Source organism: Amphiura filiformis, chromosome 4 (genome assembly GCF_039555335.1).
Source record: "Amphiura filiformis chromosome 4, Afil_fr2py, whole genome shotgun sequence".
Taxonomy (NCBI): domain Eukaryota; kingdom Metazoa; phylum Echinodermata; class Ophiuroidea; order Amphilepidida; family Amphiuridae; genus Amphiura; species Amphiura filiformis.
The window spans coordinates 47,580,801-47,604,177 of NC_092631.1; the positions used below are offsets into that span (position 1 = coordinate 47,580,801).

Consider the following 23,377-nt stretch of genomic DNA (forward strand, 5'->3'; position numbering starts at 1 on the left):
GAAAGTTTCCTACTATAAAGACCTAACGTTTGAGATGGTTTGCATTTCGAAAGGTGCAAAATTAACAATAAGGCGCCCGGTTATAAATCCGCGTTCAGCAAGTCATCATCACGACACTTTTAAACAAACCGTGCTCGAGTTTGATTGACAGGTGACGTCAGACGCGATAAGTTGTCTTTATCTTTGTCTTTCATTATAGGGGTGTAGTGTGATCTAAAAGGGGTGGAGTTGCATAAAGCATGATCGGGGGGGGGGCACCAGCCATTCTGTGGTACAATTTCAATGCATTTATTCAAATGTTTACATAATGCATGTTGCAAACCACTGACATTGGTATTGATTGATGACTTTTGTATAAATATATACATTGGCAATTCAGCGGTTGTCTGTTCCTACGGAAACCAGTTGTCTGAAGTATGTTCAGGTCAGTGTTGATGACTAACAATATGTCCCCCACAGGCCTAGAGACTTGTCAATTTTATCACTAAGTCTGTCATCATCTGCGCACTTAACAAGCTTCAGCAAATCCGAAATGTATTTGTGAGTAGAACCAATTTTTTTTGAGACGACAAAATGCACATTCAAGTAATATGCAACCAAGTAATATACATTGATCATGTAGGATATGAGTCGAGGAAGACAATAATCACAATTTATATTTCAGTTGGTCTTGCGGTTCTTGATTTAATGCCGCTACTATCAAAAGGAGAGGTTTGCTGTTTTCCCCCTCCCGAGAAAAATCATGCACATGGGATGGAAATGACACCCCTGATACCAAGCCTTGAGAACTCCTTTATAGACTCCATACCATTCCTCTTGTGTGTCAGCTTTATTTGTCTCAATGCTTGAGTGCAAACAGAGCTAGGTCATGCTCCCGTGAGATGAACAAAATGGGTTATTCCTTCATGTAATTTTACACGAAATTAGGGTTAGGGTTAGGGTTAGAGTTAGGGTTAGTTTAGGGTTAGGATTGGGGTTAGGATTAGGGTTAGGGTTGGGATTAGGGTTATGATTATGATTAGGGTTAGGGTTAGGATTAGGGTTAGAGTTAGGATTAGATTACACGAAATAATTACATGAAGGATCAACCACAAAATGAGTTGTTTTTGTACATTCACTTGTTGGTGGCAAAGAATATTCAGGTGGCTCAGTAAGCTGCTTTGTATGGTATAATTTGGTTCAAGAGCTAAATATGGTTGTCTTTCCCCCATCCATTTAGAGGTATCGACTAAAAATCATGAGTATTGTTTTAATCCATATACCCAAGAATTTGTGTGTTAAATAGAGTACTCAAATTTTGAAGTACAAAATTAAATTTCCAAATATAATTGAGACAAAGAAACAATATTATGGTTAAACATTCCAGACATTTTGCCTTTTTATTGTAGGCCATTATTATAATGTAATCGATCATATTCAAATATTATTGTATGATCTATTGAAGAAAATGTTCAACTATGCAGAAAAATTTTATGAAAATTTAATGCTTTTATCATGTTTATATAAGATAGAAATGGCTTTGAAAATACGATCCAGAGGATATAAATGCTAAATATAGTTTATAACTAGAGGAAAAAATGATTAATAATCATAAAAATGATGACTATGTAATTTTTTGCATGTGTATTTGCTTTATCTGTTGCATGACAATTTATGTTTTTTTATTCTTGAATTACACAAGCCTTCCACTCCGACGATGCCCAAGGACACAGCCAGCTTGCCCCAAGCAGACTCGCCCAGCCCAACAGTGGCCACTAAACCACCTGTGTTTAAATCAATTAGTGCGCCAAAGGGCAAGTCCAACAAGGTGTCTGCACTTCAGGTTTGCATGAAATTTTGATTTGTTTTTTGACATTTTTCTATTCTTCACTCTATATTTATATATATCGTCACTGGGCGGGAAAAACCTTGTATGTACTTTTTGCCCCTGAACATGGATGAAGCAAACCATTCAATATAAAGTCTACACCTACAAGGTTTTATCCATGTTCAAAGGCCAAAAGTAAATACGAGGTGTTTTCTGCATGTATTTTTGGCCCTTGAACATGGATGAAGCAACCTCTTCAATATAAAGTCTACACCTACAAGTCTTTATCCATGTTCAGGGGCCAAAGGTACATACAAGGTGTTTCCCGCCCAGTGACGATATATGCTTCTAATAATATGCTGACTCTCTTACTCTGCATAACAATATTAGGAAATCCATTATAATTATTGAAAACGTCAATCTTACAAGGGAGTCTAAATAGTGCACCTCTAAATATTCTATAGCCACGACTGTGAATGAATGTTGATGAGCATCGCAAAAAGCTTACACATTACGAAAAATGTGTCTCTCACTGCTAAAATTTGATGATGTGCCAAGCACCTGATATTTTTGATGAGACTTCAGAAAAAGCATACCACCCACTGCAATAAATATTTGCAGGATTGTGTTAAAACAATCCAGAGGTGTACTATTTTGCCCTCGAGGGATGAAAACATGAAAGATCTGCATTCTCCCTCTAAAATTCCTTGGATGTGATTATCTTGGTATAGCCCATTTGTCACTGTTTTACGCCCAATCTATTTCTACCCGCATTATTAATTACCATCAACTCTGCACGTTCATCAAAACTGCTTTCACTATTTATCTCATCCAATTTTTTTGTTATTATCATCTATAAGCATATAGCTTTTACTTTATACCCTCTGCATGACTTTTAACAATTGTTAAATATTTTTCCTGTCCTTTGCTTTTTTTTAAGAACCAAACCTTACTATAAATCATTCATAGATATCAAGTAAATGAAAGAATGATGCAATGTATGAAGCTGCTTCATGTCATTCTATAAAGTGTGGAAATTCAGCAAAGTTTTCCACTTTTCTTTTGGAGTCTTGGGGGGGCATTTGGGGGGCACTTTTGAGGCAAAACCCTCAAAATCACGTAAATTTCCACTTTTTGCGCAAAATTTGCCAATTTTGTCCCCCCTGAAATACACTTTTCCCCCCATGCCCCCCCCCACTGAAAAAAATTCCTGGCGCCGCCACTGTTTGACTTGCTACTGCAGCACCAAACTTGTGAAAAAAAATTTTCTTGAGTTTCTGTGAAACCATTAAAATGCTCTATACTGCAGCAGTAAAGTGTTTGAAATTGGCCTTTTAAACTTTGAAAGCAATGACATTTTAGCAACTATAAAACAGTTTTATTCTTCCATTTACTTGAAATGATGTATTTGTTTTCATACTATTCATGACCAATCCCATTGTCTCCCATATTTGATTCTCAGAAATACAACCTATTTGTCACAATTACTTCTTCTAGACAGGTGAAACTTTACTAGGCTAGAAGAAAACTTGTTAGTGCTCTGTGTGCTAGCCAAAAGTCCCAAGTTTTGAGATATTTTCTCAAAATATCAAGAGCTATCATAAAAACCACTGAACTAATACTAGGCTTGTTTGTACTCATTTTAATGCATTTTTCATGGTGAATCCAAATATGGGCATGAAAAGTTACGTTTCTGAAATTTTTGAATTTTTCAAACAAAATTAGTATCTGTCGTCTGCAGTCGACACCTGCATGGAGACAGTTAAGATGAAACTTTTTGCTAAGTATTTTCGATGAAGTTTGTTATGGAATAAAATGAGAAAGATATGACATGAGTATGAAATAGATGCATGATTTAGTGATCATTTAGTGATCATAAAGTTACTAACTTTTGTTTGGTTGATACCAAAAGGCAATAATAGTGAACATTTGGAGTTTTGTGACTGCAGCACAAAGTGCTATGACCTTACATAATGGTCCTGTTATGACTTTTAGATTAGATTAGATTTGAAAAACCAAAATTTGATAAATTATTGCCTTTGTTGTGCCAATCAATGCAGCAATAAAAAACTTAACATTCTTACCATCTTATATAGTAGTAATACATTCCATAAATAATGCACAAGCAATATGTAGTTTAAAATGGTGCTATCTTTATTTGATTGTAATGGATTTGCAATGTCATTAAAATAGTGCAATACTAGTGAGTTGGTTGTAATCAATTGTTTCCATGACAACGAGTATGGTGTTTCCATATTGATGGATATGATTCATATATAACATCTATCTCATATAGATATATAATATCTATATCTATGTGAGATAACCTTATTCTGGTCTTAAAGGAGGGTAGTCCAATTTCATTACATTGTCCAATTTCATTACATGCTGTTGATCATTGAATGACTGTCCAAATATATTTTAGAAGCAAGTGGCCTATACGCTGGCGAAGATACGTAATAATCGGATTAACTACCATAGCAATAGGTAAAAACAATTTTTGAATATACCGCGCTGCACTGATACGTTTACGCGTTACCTCTGCATTGAACCATATCATGTTGATCACTTGCACCTGTAATATTAGTATCTTTGAAAAGACCAGTATTATATTCAATCTATGATTGGAGACATACACAGGTGATAAGTGTAACCTGTTTGTAGTGCAGCGCGATATGTTCAAAATTGTTTTCGCCTATTGCTATGGTAATTAATCCGATTAATTACGTAACTTCGCCAGCGTATGATCAGGACAGATTTGCACTTGGCTCAAATGAAGAGTTTACATGCAAAACAGATATATCCAATTTTTTTTCAATTTGACATATAGGCGCTGGTCAAATCTAAGAAAATAATAAGAAAATATGTGCTACTTTTGATAATAATTTCAAAAATGTATTTTTGAAGTAGGGTGTCAATTTAAAGCAAGCATGACTCAAAAAGTTTGAAAATGGAATTTTCGTTTTTTGCATCAAAACACTTCAAAGGCTATCTCACATTAAATGACCACTCAGCAGCTTCTTTAGGTTGTAGTTTACCATAAAATTAACCATACCGATCATAAATATTTCGTTGATTGTAGGTACCCCCGTGTGTAATGTGTGATGTGACTTTTTTCCAATCCTTCTTTATATGACAGGCAAAGCTATGGACTTAGAAGGTCATAAAGAGCTTTGTAAAGAAGAAAAGAGCTAACCCAAGTGGCCAAACTTTGGTATAAAAATATCAGAAGGTGGTAGATTGCCATAGTAACCATTATTGACAGCTGATTGGTTAGATGAGGTAGTGATTTGATGTTGGTGCTGCTGCTCTTTCCATTTTTAGCAGAAACATCATGTAATTTCTTTGATGAGAAAAACAGTTACAATGATGCGGGTACAAATTGGAGCACCCTCTTTTAAAACTTTTAAACTGTATTAAAGGTGTATCAAGTAATTCATCATTGGGCTGTTACAGTTGAAATTCATACACCCCCAATGGAAGACATGACCTTAATCTAACACACAGGGGGTGTAAATTTCAAATGGAGTTTCAAACCCCATTTGAAATCCACACTCCCTGTGTGGAAGATAAAGGTCATGTATTCCATTGGGGGTGTACGGATTTCAACTGGACTAGCCCATTCTGTATCTGTTATGTGGATAGAGCCTGACGAGTAGTGATAATGATGTTTACGCACACGATATCTCTCCTTTATACCCAATATAAACCTTGTATTTCGAAGTAAGTTTTGTATTCTTTTGCAACCAATTTGAATATCCGCTAAGATTTGACACATCATATAAACAAGAGTTTGTGTCGAGATGATTTCTATTATTTTAGAATGATATGTAAATTTGTAGTAAGATATAAACAATATGCATGCATGTTATTTGAATTGAATTGTAAAAAGATGAATTTTTTTTTTTTGATATCTGGTAGTGTAAAAGATTTACAGTTTTTAGTGATTAGCAATAAGCACAGAGAGCATTATATAAAGAAAGAGAAATGGTGAAAAATGTGAAACAGAAAGAGAGAAGGAAAGAGAGAGAGACTTAAGTATGCAGAGAAACGTTTTTGTGTGTGAAACTTATGTGTGTATGTTTGTTTGGTTTGTTAACTCTACATATTTATATTCCAATTAGTAAAATTTGTCATTACTATTATATTTTAACAGGACTGTTTTGATTTTTTTTTTCAAAAAATATTTTGAAATTCAATATTTTGGAAGGCATGAATACAAAACTGCATGAAAAAAAGTATAAATAAATTTTAAATGTAAATATGAATATCTAATATGGTGAATATCTAATCTGTCCACAACATGCATGTTGCCGTCTCTATAAATCCAATCCATCGTTAATCTTTTCCAGTATGTAAATACACCAATGAGATTCCGCCCTCGTCTGGAGGTGATTTCACGTAACAAGTCGCCTATCAATCGCCAACACAACAGAAGCAACACAAGCTCTACTCAGACCCCACCACCCAGACCACGCATGCCGCCACCACCTGACGGTATGCCAGAGGGGGACTACCTGGCTCCTGATTTATTACATGATCCTCCTATTCCTGTGAGATATCTACCAGAATCGGAGAGACCGGTAGTGAGGCCACCTGATTTGCCACCTCGATCCGCTACAGGAAGCTTACCAAGATCACCGACTAAGTCCTCCTCACTAAGACGACCACCTAAGCCATTGCCCAAAGTACCCCATGCAAGTAATACAAATAACAACATCCCACCCTCAAGGCATAATCCAATGGATATGTATCCAAGACCATACAGGAAGGTGAAACCGTTACCGACATTACCACCTCCGCCGGTTTCAATTCTTGAGCATCATGTATCTCCTCCAACATCACCAGCTTCGCCAATTAAGTCACACATGTTGAATAAACCAGGCAAGAAGTATCCCCAAAGACCAGCAATTCCTTGTTTCAGAACCATATCAAGTCCATTGCTCTCATCGACTAAAGAAAAGAAACAACAGAGTAGCGATAAAAAAACACCGCCGCCTCGCCCGAAGGACCCACCATCTTGCACTTCTCCCAAGTCTCCACCGTCTTCATACAATGTGTTTCACTGTACAAGAGCAACACCAGGTCCAAATCCAAACCAGTTTACGTCGCCATTGTTTGATGTACCAAATTTACCTGAGAGAATATTGGCGGGAAAACGACCGCAGAATGGTGAAAAACCACCTATCAATGGTTTAAATGGTTTACACACTGGGAAGTTTAAAACTCCACCTATGCCATTACCTAAACCCACTGGCCGCCAGAGAAAGGCTAGGAACATTCCTGCACCAATAAGACAGAGCGGAATGAATTCTGAATGGTCTTCAGGGCCATCTTCACCAGGATGGTCTTCTGTAGAATCACGCGACTCCTTCACATCAGATTCAGATCTGGAATGCTCTCCAGTGATGCAAAGAAAAGTGTATGGTCGAGATGATGACATGCCACCATCTCCAGTATGGACAACTTGTACAACACCAGATCATGATCCTCCATCTGGATATGAAGCATCTTCAAACATCCAAGCAATTTTGAGGTCAGCTCTTGAAGCTGCTGCTATGAGTAATAAACCATGGCCTAATGGATATGAAGGATGGGATGATTTTCCTCCACCTCTTACCCCACCTCCACCACCCCGTGACAACGGGTCAATGCCAAGGAGGAGAATACCATCTCCACCATTGGCTCCAAAACATCTTTTACTTGATTCATCTTCAGTTCCAGAAAGGCACTTTCAACCGCTGCAATCACCGCCTGTGCCAAGGAAAGGATCACCACCTGTGTTAGTACCTCAAGCACAAAGGTGGGACAGCAGTCCTGATTCAGCCGACTCATATCCGTTACCATTTGAAGAGTACTCACCGATCCAGTCACCCAATCTACCAAGATGGGGCAAATCAGAAGATCTTTCTGCAGATTTATCTCTGCCAGATCTTGTGACCAAACAGCAGAATACTGCACTGTCAAGGTCTCCAGTGAAATGTACGTCTCCAGTGAAATGTACATCTCCAATTCAGGCACCACCATTGCCTAGAAGGCATCCTGGTGTAGACATCAGCAAGTCATCACCAATACTTGAGAGGAGGAAAGGACCAGCTGCGCCAACTAAAACAGAAGTACCACCATGGATGGCTAAACCAACGGACGAAGGATATGAAAGTGCTGTAAAAGCACAAAGTAATCCAAAGTGTTTTACTGCCAATGGAAGAGCAAAGTCTCCAACCAAGGCTTTTGTGCCGATACCATCTAGCCCAACAAAAGTACATTCAAAGCCACAAGTTGAACTGCCGGCAGATATGTCGGTATCCGTGCAACAGAGGCGTAAAGCTATTGAGGCTTTCTTTAATGGAGTTCAGGGAGCGCAACAAAAAAAGACATCACCACCGGTTAGCATAAATAAAGCTAAACATGGACCATCACCATTAATCCAGAAAGTGTGCGCAAAAATTAGTCCTGCTATAGCGCCACCACCAGTTTCTGGTAAGCCAGTGAAAGATACGCACCACCAAATGAAAAGATACACACCGCCAATGTATGGAGACACTTCTTGTACACAGTTTAATGGTGATATAAATGGTAAACCTCATGCGCCGGACCCACCACCTGCACCATGGAACGATAAAGTCACACATGTTGAACATGGAGGAGTACCAGTAGCGCCACCACCACCTCCACCACCACCACCAATTCCTGCACATGGGATTCCTACAACGAAGAGAGCTAATCATGTTAATGGTGGTTCTCCACCTAAGTGGAAAGAGCAGCAGCACCAACATCAAATCACTACCTCAACTAACCACGCAGCTGTCAATAATGGTTACCATGGCAATGTACCAGCGTCTCCTTCAAGAGTTCCCAGATGGAATCATGTGAAACATGTGACATGCAGCAGAGAGCAGATTTTGCAAAGCAGGGAACAGATTTTAAAAAAGAAACACAATAGACAGGGAGATCAGTCCCCTCCTCCTACAGAAAATGGAAGACATAAAGACAGATCAGTGTCTCCTGTGAAACATACTAAACACAGAACTAGATCACCTCCACCCAGGAAATGTGTCAAACAAAGCGACCACTTGGAGAATGGCAGACGCAGAAGTCGCTCATTGTCTTCATTAAAAACTGACAGGCAAAGAAACAGGTCACCGTCTCCAACGAAAAACAGGAGAGCGAGGGATAGATCTGTGTCGCCGGTTAAAACGGCAAAAGAATTATTTGACTTTCCACATTCTAATGGATCTTGTGTACTGAGTCCCAAAACCAGAAGGAAAATGGCTGCCAATGGGGTAACTGAAAGACAAGCAGATGTCGGAAGGAAACACAAGGGGCCTGTTTCAAATCATGTCAATGGTGACCATCATGCAAGGAGTAAAAGTCCAACTAAAAAGCACAGTCCTGCTTCTTCAAGTGAGAACTCTAGTAATAGTCCTACTTCCAGTCCCAAGTTACAACGCAGACAGCTAGATAAAGTAACAAGCCCAAAACCAATGAGAAGGAATCTGGATTTGAACCAGAGTCCTAAGACCAGAAGGAAAAAACCTGAAATAGTGAATGGAGAAGGGCGCCCTGACTTTGAGAATGATTTGTTCAAATTACCATCAAGATCAGGAAAGCTGCCATTAAACCGGTCATGTAGTACTGATATTTTTAAGGAGAAATCCACGGAGCCACCGCAGAGACCTGATAAGTTACCGTTTGGTTTTGGTGCGAATAGCCATGTGATTAACAAGGGTCCAGCTCGTTCCATATGGGATGATGATTCCCCTCCCAGGAAGCCCCTTCCTCCTGTCCCTACAGTATCCAGCAAGAACAACTCAGGTGACAAGTCTAAGATGGCACCCAGGCCACTTCCAAAACCGACTAATCACCCCAAAGCAACCAACCAGATGTCGTTGCCAGCGTCACAATGGAGCTATTCCCCAAAGTCTGTGTTTGGGTCAACTAACCGTCCAGCGGGCTCAGTGCTAAGGAATGTTAGAGCTTTACAGGTGTGCTATTTGCATGGAATGAGTGCATGTGATGACCATGCATTAGCCATGTGATGGACATGACATGTGCATGTGATTAGCATGTGATGAGACAACTACACATGAACTGAATATATGTGGCATAATGATATCAGTGTCTCATGTAATGTGGAAGTAAGAATGTAGTCACACAGGAAATAGGATAATAATTACCGTAACTGACACAGAATGGAATGTACAAGCATGTAACTTATAGCATGAATGGATGATTTTTCAGAGAAAAAAAATCCCACCAGTACTTGAAATGTACTAAAAGTAACCAATGTAGTCCATATTTTTTCAAGTGAGCTAACTATCTCAAATGATGTCTTATGTTCATTTTTTGCTACTAACAAATCATTCAACTGGGTTATCCCAGTTGAAATCCATACACCCCCTATGGAAGACTTGACCTTAATCTCCCACACAGAGGGTGTGGATTTCAATGGACTTGCCCATTCAGGTAACCCTATTTGAAATTCACACTCACTGTGTGGAAGATTAAGACTGTTTCATACACTCCTATATCAAATCAACCAATCAGAAAAGCTGTACGAAACATGCATTGATTGTGTATATTGTGCACTCCGCGTAATACGCACAGTGTTTCGTTTTTCGGGCGGGTTGATGCATTTATATTTGGTTCTATTTTCCAACATTTTTAGGGATAATTTGTTATATAAAAAAAGTAAAAATCACATGTTTTTTCTTCTCGTGTATGAAATAGATTAATAAACGTGTATTACTTATTGAGAGAGAAATTAGACAAAATAATGCACTTGCGCTGATGTTGATGTGTCTTCGGGGCTCGTGCATTAGACACATCAACATCAGAGCGTGTGCATTATTTTGTCTAATTTCTCTCCCAATAAGTAATATGCATTCATTAACCTATAAGTCTTCCATAGGGTATGCATGGATAACAACTGTGAGAGCCCAATGACCACATCATCTGTCATGCTGCATTGTGTAATTACCATTAATTTTGACTAATTCCATCATTTTCTCTTCCTCAGAAAAATACATATATGGTGCTTGATTGACACTAAACACCTCCAAAAAAGAAAATCCACACATGCTTGAGTGGTCATAACTTTGAGCACATATGTGACACGATCAAGGGGAATGAGTCGGATGTCGCTAACATTGATTTTGAGATATTGGCAAAGAAAGTGTTAAAATTCTTTTGTTTTATATTGTTTTCAGCGATTGATAAAGTGACGTAACTTCACAAAGAAAAGTCATATCAAAATGGGGTTTTCAGTTTCAGAAGGCTCCAAATGTCCTCTTTAGGAATAAATGTAAAACTCATTTTCGACCAGGGTCGACATGTGACTCATTCCCCTTGATCATGTCACATATAATTAAAAGCAATACGATTGATAGAAACATGTTGAGAATTATGTCAGCTGCAGTATGAATCCAATTATATAAAAACAAATTGGACTGATGATTAAACAAAATTTTGTGCAATTTTATGCAAATTTCAAATTTCTTATCTTAAGATGTTCCATTCATCAGAAGTGTGTGGGGGTGAGCGTGTCATTGAATTATAAGAACCAATATTGACCACAGTCTTTGCAATTTGGAAAGCATTATGCATGGTTAAAACCCATTATTGTGTTGTATTCTTTTATGCAGTAAAGGGTACTGCAACTTTTGTACCAAAATTTCATTAAATCATGAATTTCTTGAACAGTCTGATTTTGTTTTACACAATTGTGGTAGCACTCTGCAGCTAACAAAATCCTTCAAACATTCATAACATTTTTTTTATTTTTAAATAATTGTACTCAATGCTATGACCACTCAAGCAAGTGGGGACTTACTTTTTTGAGTTGTTTATGAAACATATTTTGTATTGATACAAAAATGTTTAGAATGCCACATCTTGATGTTTATCAAATGGGCTATTCCAGTTGAAATCCATACACCCCCTTTCAAAGACATGACCTTAATCTCCCACACAGAGAGTGTGAATTTCAGATGTGGTTACCTGAATTGGTGACTCCATTTGAAATCATCACCCCCTGTGTGGGAGATGGTCATGTCTTCCATAGGGAGTGTATATATTTCAAGTGGAATTGCCCAATGTTAAACATTAAACAGTGAATAAGATGGCCAAGTTCAATTTTTGTGTTAATTTCTTAAAACGCATCAAAAAATAATTCACATATTAGTCTCAAAAGTGAACTATTTGGACATGTTTTCGCAACTTTCAAATTCTTACGACCATTAAGCATTAATAATTTCCCAAATATTTCCAATTTATGGAAGCTTACGGTTGTGGCAAAAGAACATATTTTTGCATTTGCATGGAACGTGATGCATGAAATCAATGGTAATAGAATTGAAATAATTCAACTTTGCTCGTATTTGTATCTTTTCTTCAGGCCAATTTAGCTATTGACCCATCGGCGCTCCGGCCAGGTGCAGCGCCCCCTAGCAGGGAAGTAGAACCAGAACCGATTGACTTCAACAAACCAGCGCAAGTCAAGACATTAGATAGTGATATTGCAAAGGTAAAGTAGTAGTATTTAGTATGAAAACTATTCTGTTATTATTAAAACTTCCCTTCATCTAGGAGTAATGTTTCATAAATATGCTTACTGCTACCATTATGTTGGTGAATATCAACGACGACACATCAGCTTAAATTATTATTATGAACTTTAAATGATAGCACCTAAATTTGGTGCAAATTCTTATGAACAGTAAATGACATGTGGTTGAAGTTGCAAGTTTTAATGAGTTTTTAATAGCCAACAATAGCAACTATATTTTATATTCGTGTGAGGCTTGAACCCTATCTGATCAGAAATATGTAACACAAAGGTTATTAGGATCCATTTGTGTCATTTTTACAAGTAAACATATTTTATCCAATATGGTGAAATGCACTGTGTAAGGAAAGGACATGCAGTAATAACTGACCATCTTTCCAAATAATTTTGATTTTGCGCAGAATCGTCCCAGAATGTCAACGAAAAGAAGGCCGCCTTCTAGAAGTATGCGTCAATCAGCAGCTCGCCTATCCAGCAATCCGGCTTTATACACTGACAGTATCACAGAATCAGAAGTCCCTGAAGAAGCCTACCAAGATCTGCCTTCCCCTAGTCAACTAGCTCAAGTAGCAAAGCCAAAGTCAAAGCCTCATGCTAGCACAGACTTATTTGGTAATGATGACCTCTTTAGTGTTCCTCAACCTGAGGCTAAAAGAACTCCTCCATCTGGAGGCAAAAATGTCTCCAAAGGTAAAGCATCATCATCCGCTCCATTTGGTGGTGATAAAGATAAGGATTTCTTTGCATCATCTAGTCTTCCAGTGAAGAAGAAGGAGACTAAGAAAGCTCTGCCGGATTTAGTTGATGATGATTTGTTTGCTGCGAGTAGTGTCCTGCCAAAGAAAGAGAAGAAGGCTAAAGTTGGTTTGGACGAAGACCTGTTTGCTAGTGGTGCAGACTCAAAGAAAGGTAGGTTGATGGATACATACAAATGGGCTATTCCATTTAAAATCCACACTACCCCGGTGGAAGATTTTAGAAATATCTTCCACAGAGGGAATATGAGTTTCAGATGGAATTGAACACTTTAGGCTGCTCCATTTGAAACTTACCCTCCCTCTGTTGAAGATTTAGGTTGAATCTTTCTCAGAGGGGTGTATGAAATTGAAATTGAGCTGCTTAATGTGCTCATTCCATTTGCAATTCATACTCCCCCTGTGGAAGATACGTCCCAAATCTTCCACAAGGGAGAGTGTGTATTTTCAATGGAATAGCCCAATCTGGTTCAAAATAGGTGGAACATTTAGAGTACTGTAGGTGATATATTTTCTCTGTGTACTGAGTTGATGTTGAATTTTGATGTAATTTGGGCACTACAGAAGCTAATTATGCAGGGCCTTATGGACCGTTCAATATTTACACCAGGGGGAGTGGGAGTTTTGACCCAAAAAATCCCATTCCCCCCACAAGCTTTTTGGATTTCCTCCCCCTTCTTGTTTTCTCCTTTTTATCCATTTAAAAGTTAACATTTCCCTTGTGGCTGAAGGAAAAAATTCAGATTCCCCCTTCATATCAAAGATCAAAAAAAAAAAAATTGGATTCCCTCTTTTGTTATGAATTTGTATATCTGTATTATTCTGAGTGGTAGTGGCTACTTGATTTCGTAAAACTGTACAGGAAAATGAAATTTTGCGATTGTGTTATGTTTGAGGTTCTATTCTCTCTCCTTGCCCCTGGTGCCATAAAAATCTCTGACTTCCCCATTGTAAATATTTATTTTTTTGAGGAAAGGGGTGGATTCAGAGTTAGGGAAGGTACCAACACATTCTGGTTTTATTCATAATATGTAATGTCAATATGTAATTAAAATTGAAGTGTCCTACTTTGGACAGAGATTACAGCTAGCTTTAGCATCATTTGGGGGTTGATGGAAGTTCTCAGGGAAATCTCATACTTTTGCAATTTGATGTCTCTTTAATCATTGTATTTTCTTACATGTCAGAAAAAAAATTGTTATGAATTTGTATATCTGTATTTTTCTGAGTGGTAGTGGTTACTTGATTTCGTAAAACTGTACAGGAAAATGAAATTTTGCGATTGTGTTATGTTTGAGGTTTTCAAGCATGAGCATGAAGCATACACAACCAGAATCCTATATATTACTGCCGACCCCAGAGGTACATTGCTGCCAAGCTACTAGTAGTGTACAGATTACACATGAGTGAACTAAAGCGCTAAGACTTACAGGAAAGTATGATGATATCCTTGCAATAATTTAACAATTCTTATATTGTTTTCTTATTTTCATGCAACAGCAACACCCAAGCCATCCCGCGACGATGATATATTTGCATCAACGAAAAAAGAACCCAAAAAGAAACCAGTAGTTGTTGAGGTACGTATTCACATTGGAATTGGACGGGAGCAGGGGAGTAGCTAGGGAGGGTAATGAAGGGCACATGCCTCGGATGCTGTTTTTGAAGGCGTTGATTCAATAGATTAAACACACCCTCTGTCGATTCGGTGCCCTCCAAACGATGAGATAAAATGGGCTGTTCCATTTAAAATCCACACTACCCCTGTGGAAGATTTTGGAAATATCCGCCACAGGGGGAGTATGAATTTCAAATAGAATGAACACATTAGGCAGCTCCAGTTGAATTTCATACACCCTCTGAGAAAGATTCAACTTGAATCATCCACAGAGGGAGGATGAGTTTCAAATGGAGCTGCCTGATGTGTGCATTCCATTGAAAATCATACTCCCCCTGTGGAAGATAGTTCCAAAATCTTCCACAGGGGGAATGTGGATTTTAAATGGAATAGCCCAATTTTGCTGGAATACGACAAAATTTTATTTGCTCTTGCTCTGCGTGCAGTTTGTTTTAAAGACTGATTATAGGAGCATGTCAGCTGTTTCCAGAAAGAGAGGGGGGGGGGTGCTATTCTCTCTCCTTGCCCCTGGTGCCACAAACCGAAGCTAAACCCCTGGACCTGAGCAAACACTCTTTGTATGCATATGGATAATTGAGGGTAATATAGTGTTCCCCTGCTTTGTTTCACTATGCACTTGATATAGCTGATTTTGAGTATGTATTTTTGTGTGTTTGTGCAATAGCATAACACAATACATTCTTGATCAAAAGACACTTTCTAATTCATGTACTATACAAGATCTGATTTCATGGTAACTGATTCAAGGGACATGTTTACTTCCTCGAATAATCGCCCCGCCCCTCAAATAAAGGCCCCCCCCCACCACTTTTTTCAACCAAGATGTTTCAAAAATGCCTATATTTTCATGCTATCTTGTGTAGTAAGCTTACCAAGTTGCTCACATGGTCGATAATAGCAGCAATAATTGGCAAAAATCTGCATCGGAAACCCGGAAGTGAACCAAAAGTCAGTGTTTCTAGTTCATAGTTTGTCATTTTAACGTGACTTTTAAGCTTACCTAATGATTTTAACAGGAATTGTCGTTTGGAAAATGCAACGCCCGGGGGGGGGGGGGGCCATTTATTCGAGGAAATACGGTATTTAGTGATAAACAGTTACATCAAAATATAACAACAGAAAAAAAAACTGCAGCTGAGCTGCCAGTGAGCTCTGAAAGCACAATAAAGGCATTGTCGAGCTCCCAACTCAGTAGTTCCCCTGTTTAAGGTTTAACAGAAATATTGACCTGAAAAATAGTGACATGGCATGATAGTATGCAAATAGCATACTATATTCACTTGAGTAATGTCTCATTAAGGAGTAGATCAATTCTACTGAATTGATTCATTTTGATAACAATTACTGTCCTACTTTAATGTACCTTTCATGGAAAAAGTAATAAAAGTTGTCATTTGTAAGCACACATTGTTAAGATGTTTGATAAATGTCTTTGGATTTATTCAAATTTTAACAAATTCAGAGAAACTTGTTTTATTTCACTTCAATAATAAATTTAAAAATAGCAAAAGTGTCATAAATGTTTAAGCTGACATTTAACAAGATAACACTAAAGGATAAAAGTTTTTATGTACAACAGTTTTCTCACAAGTGACCCTGTTGAAATTTGGAAAGAAAAATTAACATAAATTCATAACCTCCGCGTATCACGCCATATGTGCGTCCCAATCAAATTGGTCATTAGATGATTTACGCACACCGCGTTGTACCGGCACGGAGGTTATTGATATCCATCAATGACCTCCGCGTATGCTTACGCGGTACAATGACTTCCGCGTATGCGCATCTGTTGCGCCGAATGCTTCACGCACACGCAACTACCATATTTGCACATGGCGTGATTGCGTAGTGCTGTAATTGGTAAGTCCGTTTTAGCCTGTTCGACTTTTTGAAGGGCGTAAATATACATTTTGATAAAATTGTTTATTTCAACAAATTTCACAGAATAAAATCTTGAGATTTGGTTGAGTGATGAGTTAAAATGACGAAGTTAGGATTGGTTAATAACTTTGCATCAGTTATATAGTCGGGCATTGTGAAAATCTAAACATTTTGCTTTGGACTCGGAATATCCTCGGGGCTGCGCCTCGGGATATTCCTCGGTTCCAAAGGCAAAATGTTTAGATATTTCACAATGCCCTCCAAATAACTAATGCGCAGTTATTAACCTATAAATGGTAAATGGTTGATATTGGCAATAACCATTACACTAGCTATTAACACTAACAGAGCAAGTTATTTACAATATTTTATGAAATAAGCTTTTATATGCCCCCCACTGGTTTCCGTTCATCATGCCATTATTCCGTTCGAGGTGGCAAGTGCAATTTCTCTGAACTGGTAAGGCGTATAGTGATGTGATCTGGCGAAGGGGTGGCAATTATCGCTCTTCAAATTCCAGTAGGTTTTCATCGCTAAATATGCTAATTTTGGAGCTCATTTGCACCAATTTCATTCTGTCCAATTTCATGGAACTGGTAAGGCTTATAATAAATCAATGTTCGCCCAAGCTTATTTCATAAAACTTAAAAAAGTAAGTATGAATTCTGTCAGTTGTGAAAATTGAACATATCTAGAATAATCTAGAATATATTATATATGTGTAGATGATGAAACCATTTGTGCTATACTTCTGTTTCTATTCACAGGATGATGATGATGATCTGTTTGGTGAAAAGAAACCTGCACCTAAGAAGACTAAATCCAAGGGTGCTAATAAATCAGAGAAGGATATCTTTGCTGATTCCACCGACATCTTTGCAGACATTCCAAGTAAACCCAAAGAGAAGAAGAAGAAGAAACAGGACCAAGGCATCTTTGGTGATGTGCCAGGAGGTAAAGAATGTCTTCATTTCATTTTCTTCTTTCATTGTTTGGTGTGTTAGTATGTATTACTACACTCCTCAAAAGAATTAAAGGATCAGATGAATATATTAGCCTTTTTGAAAACATAGGATATGATGATAATATTATTGATATGTGCTTGATCTTTCATTACATCACTTGTTCCCTAAGCTGGAGACAAAATTCACTCATTACAAATATCCGCCATCACCGGTGAATTTTGTCTACAACTTGGGGAACAAGTGATGTAATGAAAGATCAAGCACAATTACCAATAATATTATCATCATATCCTATGTTTTCAAAATTGCTGATATATTCATCTGACCCTTTAATTCTTTTGAGGAGTGTACATCAGCTTGAACATACACATATTTTTATTTTCCTGCGGATATTTAGCTTTCTCATAGTGGTTATTTGGAAATTGGAATGTTCTTAGTCATCCAGTAGTGGTGAACAGAATTTTGGAAATAAATCTAATACTGGAACATACATTTTGCTGCATTGCTGGATGAAGTCTGGTGGTTCCAGAGGCAACATAGTAAAGTTGCAAAAAGTAAGTCCAGTATTAGATTTATTTCCAAAATTCTGGAAATTGGAATATACCTTGTCAGGTGGACCCCTTGGATTGTCCTTATGAATAAGCTGTCTAAAGCCTACATGGTGGGGACATAGCTAAGACTACTAAACTAGCCTATTTCAGGGGCATGGGCAATTAATACCAATTTACAATTTCTCCACAACATTTTCTCAGAACCAGGTTTATTACTATTGACGTAAATCAGTCAGTGAAGTGTCAAACGTAGGAGAAGGGATTTTTTCTATTTCTACTTTTCCCCGTAAATTAGAATACTGGAGCTTTTAATAGGAAAGCGCTCTTACTTTAAAACATACTTTATCCAACAACTTTACACAGGTCAGCTCCAGGCCTGTAGCCAGGTGGTGATGCTCCCATAATCACTTTATCCAACAACTTTACACAGGTCAGCTCCAGGCCTGTAGCCAGGTGGTGATGCTCCCATAATCACTTTATCCAAGAACTTTACACAGGTCAGCTCCAGGCCTGTAGCCATGTGGTGATGCTCCCATAATCACTTTATCCAAGAACTTTACACAGGTCAGCTCCAGGCCTGTAGCCATAATCAACCCCTAATCAACAAAAATCCACAATTCAATGTTGTATTTGTATTCTAATTTATAAATCTTACGCTAGAAGACCTTTTATGTCCGGCAATATGTGACACAATCTGGTCCAAAGAAGGCATTTTTTGAGTTAGTATAATCATACAAACATTAAGCTAGCATATATACTAAAAACATCAAAGGTCTAGCATTTTTGGTTCTAAGTTCTGAAGTTTTGTGATGTCTATTTTCTTATGTATTTTATTGTTTTTTACTCCATATTTTTGCCTTTTTCTCAATTTTAAATTTGCTGCCTTTGGCCTTCATGGACCAGATCGATCGTGTCACATATGAAGACTTTTCTTTCATGACATCACATCTTTAAAACATGATAATATTTGCAAATAAACAATTACAACAGTGTGTTAATTGAACACACAATAGAATAGGAGTGGTTTTTTGTAACCCCAAACAAGTTTGTGAAAAGTGAATGTTACCTTCATCTTTACTCATTCAATTTCAGATGATATCTTCGCTCCACCCTCTGCATCAGCATCCAAACCCAAGAAGACTAAGGCTAAGAAGAAGGAGAAGAAACCTGCCTCTGGAGATGACATCTTCAGCACCGATGCTCCCAATATATTTGATGATCCACTTAGTGCCATGAAAAACTAAGTGAACTCATTAAATTGTAAAATAGGATATATTTTTACACTTGAATGATTTAGATTCTTTCCAACTTGATTTCGAAGTGACTTTTAAGTAATATTATATCGGGAATGATATTTGTTGAAATTTAAACTGAATATTATTTGTACATACAATTTATTTACCATAGTACTTTTTGTGATTTGATGATGTTCGATACTGATGTCGGAGATGATGGGGTTATCTTTTTTATAATATGTATGAAATTCAGCATAATGGAAAACCTTTGAATCATTACTTGAACCGTTCTTCAAGTACATAACACATAACTGAGATGAAATGCTTTCAGGAAATGAAAATTGTAAAGAATGTCATCACGGTACTACTACTTAGGAGGGTATTCATGTGTAATAATATCAAATTTGTAAAAGCTTCCATTTTACTTTATATCAAATTATTCACAGTCGAGATGAAGTTGGAAAGAATTCAAATTGCATCTTAAAATTGAAGAGAATTGATTTAAATATTGTAATATAAAATTGTATATTGTCGATGTATATTATACTTTGAAAATTTTTGGGATCACTATCAGAAGATATTAGGAAAATATTAAACAGAAAGTGGCACACATGATTATAAGAAATATGATTTTATATTTTATACACAGCTGAATGTGAATACTTGTATTATGAATATTATGGAATTGTAATAGCAGCCATATTTTATTGTAAACATTCGTTGTAGGATGCAGTAAGATGTACTGGGCTATTCCAATTGAAATCCATCATCCCCTATGTAAGACATGACCTTAATTCTCTTCACGCTGGTGTCAACTGCAGATGACAAGTTTTAAAAAAAAATTAAAAATTCGACAATTTCAGAAATGTTAATTTTCATGACCATATTTGGAATCAGCATGAAAAATGCATTAAAATGAGTACAAACAAGCCTAGTATTGATTCAGTAGTTCATAAGATAGCTCTTGATATTTTGAGAAAATATTTCAAAACTTGGAACTTTTTCCATTGAAGCGCATGGCTAGCACGCAGAGCATTAAGCTCCCACACAGGGAGTGTGAATTTCAAATGAGGTTACCTGAATGGGTGACTCCATTTGAACTCTACACCCCCCTGTGTGGGAGATTAAGGTCATGTCCTACATAGGGGTTATGGATTTCAACTGAATAGACCATTGTTCTGGGGATAAGTTAAATAGCACCATTACCCTTATGCTTTGTATAATTCTCAATTTTCTATATAATATATATATAACTGCAGTGTACAGATTTTGTACTGAGAGGTGCTCAATAATTATGTGTTATAATTAACTAATTTTTTTTGTAATATTTTGCAGAAATGTTTTTGCAACTCACGAGCATGGTGTGTACCATGTGAACGTTAATAATTGCATTTATAATTGGCGTGTCCTGCTGCCAAATGCAAATGCCTTAAAGGTAGATAGTAATGTTAACAATGTGTGTTTTCTGGTTTATATGAGCCTTGATGTTTCCAAACAAATTTATACAGAAGTTACAGATATCGATGACTTATAGCTATATATATTTTGAAGGAGTTTGTATGTTTCTTTAACATATGAGGCTGTTTAGTTTGATATTTTATATTCGTACAAAAGGCACATTGTTTTTATACACCACTCGGATCAGATCTGATAATGGTTATTTTTAGTTGTGGAACATTTTGCGTATTGACTTTGCTTACTCGAGATATTATGTTGATTGGCACATGGTATTAGTATGTGATATTGAAAGAGCAGTCTGTGTTTTGCATTAGTATAGTAGTATTACACAGATTGTGCTTCATGAAAGTTGTTATAGTCAGGCCCGTACGCAGGATTTCATTTGGGGGGTGCTGATTTTGAAAAGGTGGACTTTTTTCCAAGGGGGGCAATTTTGTGAAAAGTGGTCAAAATAAAAACCCTGATTTTTTTGCTCGCTACGCTGGCAAATTCTGAAATTTTGGGCCTTTCCACCACCCCCTCTGCGTACGGGCCTGGTTATAGTAATAAGCAAAATCACAGTATTTCTTTTCAAAACTCACTTTGCTGACTCATTGGACAAGTTTGATTTTATAAACAAATTTTAATCGCTCAAGTTTGATTTTGCTTACAGATTTTTCTTATTTTCTTTCGATTAGACATATAGCTTGCTTTAAAATTGATTAACAGGAAGGTGTTATGAGTCAGGTTTCAGGTGCTTGCCTTAGTACATAGCTAATTACAAAAACGTTGTGATGTTGGATGTCCAAATTGAACCAAGTTTGTTCAATGAAACAATGTCACAATGATACGAATGCATGTACTGCTAGCTATCTCTTTATGCTATACACACTTATATTCACAGCAGTGTTATGACCATTCATTTAGGGTTTGGCACGTATACTTTTACTTTTTACCACTTGCTTAAAACAATTTGCTTGAGTTAAATCTCATCAGGACTCAAGAGTGTTTCAGCATGGTGTGACAAACCCACAGAGGGGGTGTCCAGTGTGTAGTTGACCTGAAAGGTGTGTGAAAGGCACATTTTTTTAAATGAAACAATGACGAAAGTACCTGAAACTGATCAAAACACCAATATAATGATAAATCCTAAGCTATGTATTGTAACGAGCTTTGGAAGATTTAATCAAACAATATAAAGATGAATACCACAATGTAGGGTTTTATAGTAGCAAGTAGATTCATTAATAATAAAAATTAATTAATTGTGGTATAATGCTTGTCTGTCAGCTCTGTGGGCTGTGTAGGGAGATTTGAATTGTGATGATGTCTTAAAAACACATTATGTGGTCTTAATTCTCCTTAACTTTTACCATAGGGGAAGGACAAAAACAGGACATGTATAGATTGATAAAATTAATTACGGTATCTAAGATAAAATATAAAATAGTGATAGAATGTACAATTATGTTAGAACAAGAATAGTGTATAAGTAAAAATTAAATATGCAGCTATCATTTAAATCATTCCGTAGTACATTCCTAAATATAATTAATTTGATCTTTTTTTTAAACTTTATTTGCTTTCTTTCTTCAGATACTACAATTGTGGAAATTGGTTTATTCATTTTATTCAAAATTTCTTGACTTTTCACAGTGTGTGAATCGTCAATACATCCATTAGAAATTGTGAAATATTAAATTCACTGGCTAAATTCACTTTTGTAACATTGATTTGAGCTCAAAGCGGTATGTTGTTATTTCTGAAACAAAATTTCCATAGTTAAGTAGAACACCCCAAATTATTATTCACCCTTTCCAACATTGATATCTGTAGCAAAGGAAGCAATATTCTTTGTGTGTAACTTTTATTTTATATAATTCCAGTTATTACTAAATCTGTATTAACCAATATTCAAGTTGCAGTGTTTTTACAGTGTATAATTTTGTTAGTCTATGAAAGCACATGATAAAATGATGCAATTTCATAGACTATGTACTAGAAACACGTACAGAACTTGACCTCTGGTAGATAAACAAATCCCCCTGCTTGTCGGCTCTTAGGAGTTGTCAAACCTGCATGGTGTTACATAACCCAGAATATCTGTACTTTATAGCAAGATAATGTTCTTTAATTTACTCCAAGAAAAGTAGATATTCATAGCTTAAAACCTACGATATATAATTGGCAATGTTCATTGACATTAAAAGGAAAATGAGACAGAACCCCATGCATATTTGCAGTGAGCAGGGGAGAAGGGTTGACCAGGAAAATTGTTAACCTCACAATGAAATGCACTGTGAGAATTACTTACTGTAACTCTCGAAATTAAAACACATGCAACTACCCTTAACCCTACCCTTTATTTCTCCCAGTTAATCATTAATACATATCCGTATTTTATTTAGTCATATTATAGCAGAAAAAAATCACATAATTGTATTGTTTAGCCAATAATGATTATAAATCATAATTGTTTTTTGTATCATGTGTAATGTACATCATTGGGCTATACCAGTTGATATCCATTACATTACAAT

The 23,377-nt window shown here is 36.8% G+C and overlaps 1 protein-coding gene across 7 annotated transcripts in view; it reads left to right on the forward strand.

The window, feature by feature from the left end:
• Positions 1 to 22,506, forward strand: part of LOC140150971 (uncharacterized) — a 91,768-nt gene extending 69,262 nt beyond the window's left edge. For 5 of the 7 annotated variants that reach the window (XM_072173139.1, XM_072173142.1, XM_072173141.1 and 2 more), the window contains 6 exons: positions 6,160 to 9,792; positions 12,204 to 12,332; positions 12,776 to 13,283; positions 14,630 to 14,709; positions 17,417 to 17,603; positions 19,258 to 22,506. In XM_072173139.1, coding sequence (XP_072029240.1) covers positions 6,160 to 9,792; positions 12,204 to 12,332; positions 12,776 to 13,283; positions 14,630 to 14,709; positions 17,417 to 17,603; positions 19,258 to 19,409 — 4,689 coding nt within the window. In that variant the 3' untranslated portion in view covers positions 19,410 to 22,506. The remainder of the gene's footprint in view (positions 1 to 6,159; positions 9,793 to 12,203; positions 12,333 to 12,775; positions 13,284 to 14,629; positions 14,710 to 17,416; positions 17,604 to 19,257) is intronic. The other 2 variants (XM_072173143.1, XM_072173146.1) reach the window with 1 other exon arrangement.
• The last annotated feature ends 871 nt before the right edge of the window (positions 22,507 to 23,377 follow it).